This window comes from Alligator mississippiensis, chromosome 1 (genome assembly GCF_030867095.1).
Source record: "Alligator mississippiensis isolate rAllMis1 chromosome 1, rAllMis1, whole genome shotgun sequence".
Classification (NCBI taxonomy): domain Eukaryota; kingdom Metazoa; phylum Chordata; order Crocodylia; family Alligatoridae; genus Alligator; species Alligator mississippiensis.
The window spans coordinates 362630604-362640283 of NC_081824.1; the positions used below are offsets into that span (position 1 = coordinate 362630604).

At 43.2% G+C, this 9680-nt stretch overlaps 1 protein-coding gene across 1 annotated transcript in view; it reads right to left on the minus strand.

The window, feature by feature from the left end:
• The window catches only part of ITGBL1 (integrin subunit beta like 1), a 308943-nt gene extending 299466 nt beyond the window's left edge, over positions 1-9477 (minus strand). The window contains exons 1-2 of the mRNA XM_006264391.4: positions 8796-9477; positions 7242-7453 (exon numbers count right to left, since the gene is read on the minus strand). Of these exons, the coding sequence (XP_006264453.2) occupies positions 7242-7453; positions 8796-8893 (310 nt within the window). The 5' untranslated portion in view covers positions 8894-9477. The remainder of the gene's footprint in view (positions 1-7241; positions 7454-8795) is intronic.
• Between the last annotated feature and the right edge of the window lie 203 nt (positions 9478-9680).

Sequence of the window (9680 nt, forward strand, 5' to 3'; positions counted from 1 at the left end):
GATGTCATTCTCCCATTGTACTCAGCCTTGGTGAGGCCACAGCTGGAGTACTGCATCCATTTTTGGGCTCCACAATTAAAAAAGGATGTGGAGAAGCTTGAGTGCAGAGGAGAGCAATGCGCTTGATCAGAGGTCAGGAAAACAGACCTTATGATGAGAGGCTGAGAGCCATGGGGACTCTTCAGCCTAGAAAAGCACAGGCTCAGGAATGATCTGGTGGCCACCTGTAAGTTTATCAGGGGTGCTCATCAGGATCTGGGGGAACATCTGTTCACCAGAGCACCCCAAAGGATGACGAGATCAAATGGTCACAATCTCTGCAGCGGCCGATTCAGGCTGGACATAAGGAAGAACTTCTTTACTGTCCGAGCCCCCAAGGTTTGGAATAAACTGCCACCAGAGGCTGTTCAAGCACCCACTTTGAACGCCTTCAAGACACCTTTGGATGCTTATCTTGCTGGGATCCTATGATCCCTGCTGACATCCTGTCCATGGGACAGGGGGCTGGACTTGATGATCCTCTGGGGTCCCTTCCAGCCCAAATGTCTATGAAATCTATGAAGTCTTAGGAATACTGTAAAAGAGATGCAACAGGCAGAGGACTGTTTATTTCCTCCATATCTAACCGCAGAGTACTCATAAGAAAGTGACACCAAAGCTTCCTGAAGGACCAACACTAAAAGTCTAATCAATGCAGCAAACACATGGTTAATTCCAACTGCATCTCTTCAGAGGCCTACTCCCACAATATAATCAAATGAAGAAATCAAATGACTAAAGTTAAGCCTCATAAAGATTAAACACAGTTAGATGAGAAAAAAAATGGCTAACTGTCTGTAAACCAGTCTAGTAAGCAACCCACATTCAATAAATGTCAGTTTACATGAAGTCATAGGCCAGGTGCAGACATTACACTTTTTCTGGTTTAGGTGGTCAGAAACCAGGCTAAACATGTAGCAGAACAGAAGTTCAGCACACGTAGACCAGTTTAAAAATGGCCAAACCCAGTCTAAGATAGACCTGGATGAATGTAACATCAAATGTAACTGGTTTAGACTGGTCTATTGAATTTCTGTCCCAGATCCCCTCCTGACTCAAGTTATAGCCCCCCCCCAGCATCCCAGGAGCCTTTATGGCTTTCCCACTAACCCCCCACCACCCTTGCAGGGTGGGTGAGCTAGCCTTGGCCAGCCCTAATATACTCTAGCCGTCCCTGCGCTCAGCAACTGCAGGGGGTGAGGGGAAAGAGAGCTCCCACCAAGCAGGACTCCCCCTACCCCACAGCTTGCTGGCTCAGGTCTGGGGGGCCAAGCTGGGTCTGTGCAGTGGGCCTCAACTACCTCCTGCCCCCAGTTTCTGGCATGGCAGAGAGCTGCACAGCTCTGAGTTGTGGTTCCTGGCTGCATTTGTCAGCTGGGCCAGGAACCGGGGGTGGAGAAATGGAGCCATCCACCATGCAGCCCTGGTCCTGAGCCAGCACAGTGGCGGTGGGTCCCACACAGTGGGTGGCTCCATTCCCCCACCACCACTCCCCTCCTCCTGCCTGACAGCAGCATCCAGGAGCCATGACTCAAAGCTGTGCAGCTCTCTGCTGCATCAAGAACCAGGGGCGGAGTGGGGGAGTAAAGCCCCCACCATGTGGACCCAATCCACCCCCCACAGATCCAAGCCAGCAAGCTTGTGGGGGTGGGGGAGGGCTTTGTTCTCCCAACTTCCACCCCCAGTTCCTGGTGTAGTGGACTATATAGCTCCAAACTACAGCTTCTCCCTGCAGCTATCAAGCAGTCAAGTGGGGGGTTTGTGAGAAAGGAGCCCCCCACCACACACCTCCTCCAACTGTTCTGGCTAGGTCTGTGGGTGGTTGGCCCACAAACTCAGAACTCTACTTTTCCCCTCTGCCCTCCCCCCTACCACCACTAACAGCCAACCACAGGTGGGCTATGGGGGAGTGGGGAGAGATTCTGTGCTGGCTCCCCTCTCCCTGCAGCTGACACCAGGGTGTTGGGGGCACGTGCTAGCAGCAACTCAAGAATGGCCCCTACTTGGCTGTGGTCAGCTGCCCTCAGCCTTCTCCACCACATTGCAAGGCACTGTTACGTCTCAGCTGTGTGTTCTTGGGCAACCCTGGCACAGGATGCAGTCTGTCTGACTCACAAAGGACTCACCCCCCCACCCTTCCCTCCTCTACCTAAATGAAACTGATTAAGATGCAGTGAGAGACGCACCTAAGACCCTCACCAGATAAGGGTGACAAGAGTGAATCAACTGCCCTAGGTCTCATTTACATCCGAGATGGAACCAGATGACCATTCATTTACATGAGAGATGGAAAACAGAAAGCCTGAAGCAGAGACTGCAGTGAATTCTGGGACCAGAGAAGCAGGAGAGCACTGCATGATGGGGAATCTGTGCTTCCAATGTTAATCAACCCATGTTCACACACACCCAGCTCAGCATTTATCAGACCAGTTCTAATCTGGATTTGCTAAGGACTTTTCCCTCCCCCTGACACACACACACAGCTCTAAGTTTAATAGGCATCTCGGGCCATACATTCCCCGGTCCCACTATGGGAGGCCTATTTAAACTTGATTGACTAAAACTCGGTTGCTGGGTTAGGGAATGCTGAGGCAAGAGACCAAGTCAGAGGGGGTATGGGCAACATTTGAACAATGGTTAAGGGTTCATCACAGCATCCAGCCTGCTGGAGCCCTAATTACAGGTGTTGTCATATCTTTCCCGAGACGACAGGTGGGAGTCCTCTCCACAAAAGGTTATGAGCACCCCAATAATTGTCTTAAGTCTGTTAAAAGACTATAGTAAGATCTGGAAAAGTCATGCTAAGCTGAGGCTTGTGCACAAGAAGTAAAAATCCAAAATCCTGATGCTGCAAGCTATCTATTGTTCCTGAAGAAACCATGAGATATCCCATCAGTATATCTGCCATCCATAGGAATTTCAAGCTGGCTCCCAAGTATTTGGGTTACTCCCTAATCTTAAGTGTTTCCTGATTATCAATCAGGAAACACTTTCCTGAGATGGTCCAAACCAGATAACCCCTTGTCAATAGAAAAGACAATGATTTACACTACTGAGGGTGCTTCGAAGCAGCTGAACTGAGGGTATAAAAATCTGTAAGTGTGTGTGCTTCAAAAAGAAAGAAAAAGAAGAGGTAGAAAAAGGGGAAAGAAAGAGAAGAAGAAAGAAGAAAACTCCTGTGCTGACACCATCCCCTGTTGTTTTTGGGACGCTGGAAGAACAGATCATCTCTCTCTTCAAGGATTGTGCTACAGACTGTACCTGTCAGCTTTGCAGCCTGAGTACCGTGGACTAGGTGAGATCCCAGCGTTGTCTCTCTCCTTTCTAGGCATAAACTTCTGAACCTGAACTGTATCAGTTAAGCTTGAGCTAAGTCTCCCCAAATACTTAGTGAAACCAGGGTAGTATTGTCATTGTTTGTGTTTGTTTTTCTTTTGCATGTCTATTACTACTAGTACTATTATATATTTCATATGCTTAGCAATAAATAACTTTTATAGTCAAACTGGTAGTAATTGGGTATATTTTTCCTTCTCTGCTTCTCTTTCCTCCCGTGCTCTGCAGCAACGCTTCTTTTACCTATGCTAAAGATCCCTGTGAAGCTTAAATTATTGTGGGGTCTGCTCATCAAGAGGCCAAAGATTGGGACATGCTGAGTTTGAAACACATAAGAGGATCAGCTTGTACAGGCTGATTGACCCAATTTGACTCAGACGTGCCCTTATGAACTGAATGCTGGCCCATGAGGGTGTCAGCTGGACACCCAGCTGGATTCAGACGGATTCTGTTCACCTGTGTGCTTGTGTTTGACTGCATTTTATTGTTGCTCTTATGAACTGATTCTTGGCATATGAGGGTGTCAGCCTGTCCATGCTGATCAGCCCGGCCAGGTCAGGCGTGTCACGTTAATTTGTGTGTGTTTGTGTGTATGACTGATTTGGTGACTGGAGGAACCCAGTCCCATTGAGAGTGAGTCCTGCAAGATAGCTCCACTGGGGGTGAGGGCTTGCAGAAGGGAGATATACAGCTCCATATAGTAACACAAGCAGCACATTGACAGAATCACCAAGACCCTAGAAACTATCCCTAATAAATGAGCACACCCCAAAGTAATGGGCAAATTTGGTAACAGCACTTAGGAGCATCCTCCCACCCGCACCTCACCTTCTGGCCTCAGTCAGTGCAGATGTCTGCCACATCTTTTCCTTTTTTTCCTAATCCAAACTCTGCAGTTTAGAGAAACCCACATAGACTGGATCAATTCTACCTCATGTTTTTTGAATGTCTATACTTAGCTATAGGGTTCACACCTAATCTGTGCCCATTCTTTTCTGCAGTTTCTTTAGATTGGCAGTATTAGCCATGTAATAACTCAGTCATCTGCTCTCAGCTCAAAGGAGAACTGTTGTCAGTTCACCCCCATATAGGCAGATGTATCAAACTAGCTGAGAAAGAAAGATTCCCAAACTATTAAATGCTTTGAAACTTTAATTTTTCAATTTAGAACTTCATATTTCCAACCTTTCAAATGTCCATGGAGTTCATTTTCCATTTTCCTCCTGGTAGATTAGGATTAGGGATCTTATCCTAAAAGCCATCAGTTTCTCAAGGAGATTATTGAAATTAGAAAGTGTATGAGCTAACCCTCAATCATTTACAGTAACAAAGTGATCCTGTGAAAAAGAGCAGATCACTATACATACAAGTGTCTGTCAGAGCCTCAGGACATGATATTATCTGTATCCAAAAATGATGGCCTATCCTAGTTGCCTAGAAAAACCAAAATGTTTATTGTAAGAGGAAAGAACAGAAGAAATACAGGAAATGTGAGATTTAAAAAAAATTCTTTCATCCAAGTTTGGGCTAATCTTTTTAAATTAAGTAGACAAGATTACTTTTTATAAGTTGCCAGTTATTTACTCTTGTCCTTTATTTTTTCCTTGTAATTTTTGTAATTGATTTGATTCCTATTATGAGTATTTTACTTTTGATATATATTTTAGAAGGAACATTAATGTTGGTCTTTAGTGTCACTGTATATTAACCCTTGCCATGTGTTCAGGAATACTCTTTTGCAACTCTGCCTTATATAATGTGATAAATTTAGCAATTAGTGGTACTGTGTGTTGCTCCTGTATTAACTTTCCACACCCTTAAAAAGTTAACTGGTTAAAAATGCAATAAACCAGTGGATTAAGAACATGACTGGAAACCAGAAGCTCTAAAATTCAAAACAAGGTTCAGCCATTGGCTTGCCACTTGCCCATGAGCAAAAATCAGGCAAGTCTAATTTCCAAAAGTGCTGAGCACCCAAACTCCCAAGTGAATTTTGTAGGAATGGAGTGCTGAACAGCTCTGAAGCCAGCCCTTAGATTTATCTGCACTGCATTGTAAAAGTGTGTTACCGTTTTGTTTTAGGAGCATGATTAAATCGTTGCATGCATCAGTTGTAGCAGCTCAGCACTGCTGATTGATTAATCCTCAAAACAGTTGAAAGTAGTCTTTCTAATGTTTACAGCTTCAACATGCTATATAAAGGGCTAAAGAATTTAACAGTATTATTAGAAGGTTCTCAGACTCAGTTCTCCCCTGCTCACTAAAGTACTGACAAAGCTTTCAACTATGACTCATGGTATTAGCAGGGGGAAAAGCCAAGAGTAATAAAACTTTATAGCAATTGGATTTGGAATGATATATTAAAATAGGGGTAGCTTCAGTTTCACCCCAGATGACCACCCCAGCAATAATTTTAGAGACCAAATTTAATTAAGTGAATATATCAAACTATGGCGATACAAAAAACAAAACAAAAACAAAACAACAATCAGAAAGTCTAACTTGGAGAGAACAAACTACTAAAGTATATATATGCTCCACAAAATTATTTGCATAACTAGTCTTGCACTGCTCAGCAGGGTACACACAAAGTAGTTTCTCCTTAGAGCTCCCAGGTTTTAGGTGCCAAGTACAAACATTTTTCTTAGAATCCTACTCTTGATCTTTTTGTGTTATTATTGGACTTCTTTTTCTTGGTTACATTGTTACTAAAATAAGTTTCTATTTTTTCCTACAAAATTTGCCAAACCCTCTGCTGGAATCCATTTCTATTATCCTGTTACTAACGGAGTTCCTCTAACATTCCCACTGACCTAATTGTGGGTTTTGGCCTGAAAAGATGACACGTTTATGTGAGTCTGGTAAAGATGTTTAGTCAGGGACACTTGAAATGAAGTATCATTCTGTCCTCTCTCATCAAGCCCCAGGCCACACTACCTAAGGAATGCAATAAGATGACATTTCTTCCCCATGTTCTTTTCTCCCATCTTGATCTCCAGTTTTAAAGAAAATCTTCAGAATCTGGTGGAAATAGACCAAAAACTTAAACAAAGACAGCTGGAAAACATGCAAAACTGGATAATGTTAGATGCAAAGCAATTTATGTATTTGTGTGGTCATTTGGCTAAATTCTACACAAGGAAAGGTACACATAGGCAACTTCCATTGAAGTCAATGAGATCAATGTTTATATACCTGAAAGTAGGTTTTGGCTATTTAGTCTTAGTCCATATTTGTAAAGTCATGTCTATATTTGGGGAACTATATCGATGTTAAATAATAAAATTACATACTTTTATTTTGTACCTGTCAATCTAATATCTTTTGGCAGTACTACACAGTATATAGTCAGTAAAATGCCAAAAGTCTTAAAAATCACTGTGCCAAGCTCATTTACATTGTATGGAAAGATTGTTTCATAGATCAAATCATGCTGTTTGTACAAAGTAGTACTGATGCAGCAGCATCACGTGCTGAAACAGTTGCTGGTCACTTCTCTGACTCAAAGCAGAGTTTCCAAACCTAGTGCAACCTAGTCAGGAGACTCCATTACAACACTGCTTGATTATGTGGGAGAGAGAGAAACTTAAACTGTGTTCCCAAACCCTGCTGAAACCCTGGATGTGTCATCCACTTAACTAAAGCTATGGTTCAGGAAGACATATACAATCCTGTCTATACTTTAAAATGGAACTGTACTATGCTTCTCAGCATAACTAATTATAATGTCCAGAATCCTCACATTGTTAGAGTTGCCACTAGTGTGAGAAGCCATCAACCTAGAAAGAAGAAAGTTAGTGACGGGGATGCCAGGCCTCTGCCAGTTTTAGAGTAGCAGACTCAGTGCACTGGAGAAGACCACTTACCTGCACAAATCTTGCCATCATAAGTGTCACACACCCAGTCGTGGCACTCACACAGGGGTCCATAGTATTTGCCTGGCTCAGTCACTCGGCAGATGCAGACACCACAATTACACTGGCCTCTGCCATTGCATAGCTTCCCTCCTGGTGTATGACACCTGAGCTCTGACTCAGCCCGAGAGAGTTGGCATGAGGAAGCACTGGTAGAGGCGCTCCTGTGGAAAGTGATGAAGAAAACCTGCTTCAATCAAAGTCAAAGTCAGATGCTGCAAGACATATACCTGTTACCTTAAAACTCTGCTTTGTGTGTGGCTGTAAAACTGCACAGTAGCACATAAATCTGTGGCTGCATAGATGCTATTTAATTCAAAGCTTCAGCGGCTTTTTGATGTTTCACAGCGTACCTGGAATTTTGATCCAGCATATCAACTGTGGGAATGAATACATTGCAATTTAATTATTTTGCAGGGTTTCAAACCCTTATCTTTAACATTTAGTTAGGGTCATATTTATTTTCTTATGCATACATATAAAAAGCTGGATCACCATGATACATTTCAATCCGGGTTATTTTAATGGGCTTGGAAAAGTCCTATACATACAAACTTTACACAATAAAACTTGAAGTTATTGAGGTTAAAAAAAAATTGGCATATGTATACAAGTGGATTCAACTAAATTTGTTTTCAGTTTTCTTGTGTCAGCCCACATTTGGTTCAGACCTTTTAGTAGAGTAGCAGAAGCAAGAATTTTTCCCAGGTTTGTTGGTATAGTTTCTAGATTTATCACCATAATTTGGCAAAATCCAGGGGGATTTATATGTCAGGTCTGGATTTTTGTAGCTCCATTTTGCTGAAGCACCTCAGAGTCCAGATTTCTAATGTGCATCAGGAACAAATAAGCGTTAACTCTTTAATTATTGGGATTTCAGGGGACTGGGATAAAAGACAGGCCAAATCCAGGTACCAGATCTAGACATTTGCAACACTGTTGTGCCAGGATGCACTGGCAATTTGAATTTTCTTGGGGGGCAATTGTAGCAACTGCTCTTGTTCTTAGAAATAAAAGTTACATGGGCTGGGTCTAAAAATTGGCCAGTCCCACTGCAACTAAGGACTGGATCTGGTGTATGCCTTCCTCAACCCCTCCTTTCTCTTTTATCCCTGCTGTGCTATGGCACCAGACCACATGGGGATACCAGGTTTTGGTAGACTAGCTGAAGTTGCACTTCTGGTCTATTTAGGCAGCAACATTTGGAGAGCCAATGTTGAATTAATCAAGATTCAGCAGTTATTTTTGCCTGTAGATACCTGCATATCAAAGACTTCCCTGTGTAATATACAGTACATAAACTTTATGATCTCATATTTTATGCACAAGTGCCACTCTACCCACAACAGAATGCACACTTGTCATATGTGTGTTGCATATTTCTTCTTTTAAATAGGAACAGACTCCATCCACCAACTATATACTCGTGGCAACTTGTTCCCAGTTAAAGTACAGATCTTGAGATGACAGCTAAGTAACTGAGTTAATTTAAAAACACAAACTTACCGCAGGGACAGGGAGAAAGTAGGTGGAAGCGCTGTCAGCAGACTCAGAAGCGAAGCAGCCAGCAGCAGCACCAATTTGAGGATCCCTTGAGCATACATGTTCAGATCCCAGGCAGTTTGCAGCACTCTAGTAGAGTCCCACAGCCAGACAGACCCTCTCTAGGTCTGCAAAGCTCTGAGCTGGCCAAAACCGGCTCCAAAGCTGCTTCCCCCGGTGCTGCGAGTGCCTTTGATTAGCTGCCTGGAAGCTGGATTTGGGCAGCACTCTGGGAGAGAGGCTAGTGCCAAACCCCAAAGTTTACAGTCTAGGCTGGGAAGTAATTAGAAACACTTGCAGGGCCAGATGGTTTATTTTGACATTAAAAGTGTCCTATTCACAGATTTAAGCCAACTGTCTCATTCCCCAAGTACAGGCACCATAAACATTTGAAGAATGTCTATGCGAATTAAGTATGATTAATGGGTGTTTAAGGTAATCTGAGTGAGTGAATGGGGAAATGTGTTTTGGGCAGAAGACCTTAACACCACTTAATACTTACATTAGATAGTGGCAGCATTTAGGCAAGTGCTTTCCTTTTTTCAGTGAGAAGTAACATTATGTGGATCCAGGTTGCTCTCCTCCTCCACCACTCTGTGTTTGAATTCTCACAGGGGTGACACTCAGCTCTGACAGCCAGAGTGATTGCCACTTGAAAATGATCAGGAGTGAACTTTAAATGCCCCATTAAAACACAGCACAATGCCTTCAAATGAACTAAGCTGAGGGAGTCTCCCTCCAAATGAGGGAAATTTGGCAGAGCTGCCTGTGGCACTTCTTTAGGCTACTCAGTGTTTAACACTTGTTGATTCCTTTGTCCTGGAGAGTCACTAATTGTCCCAGCAGTTC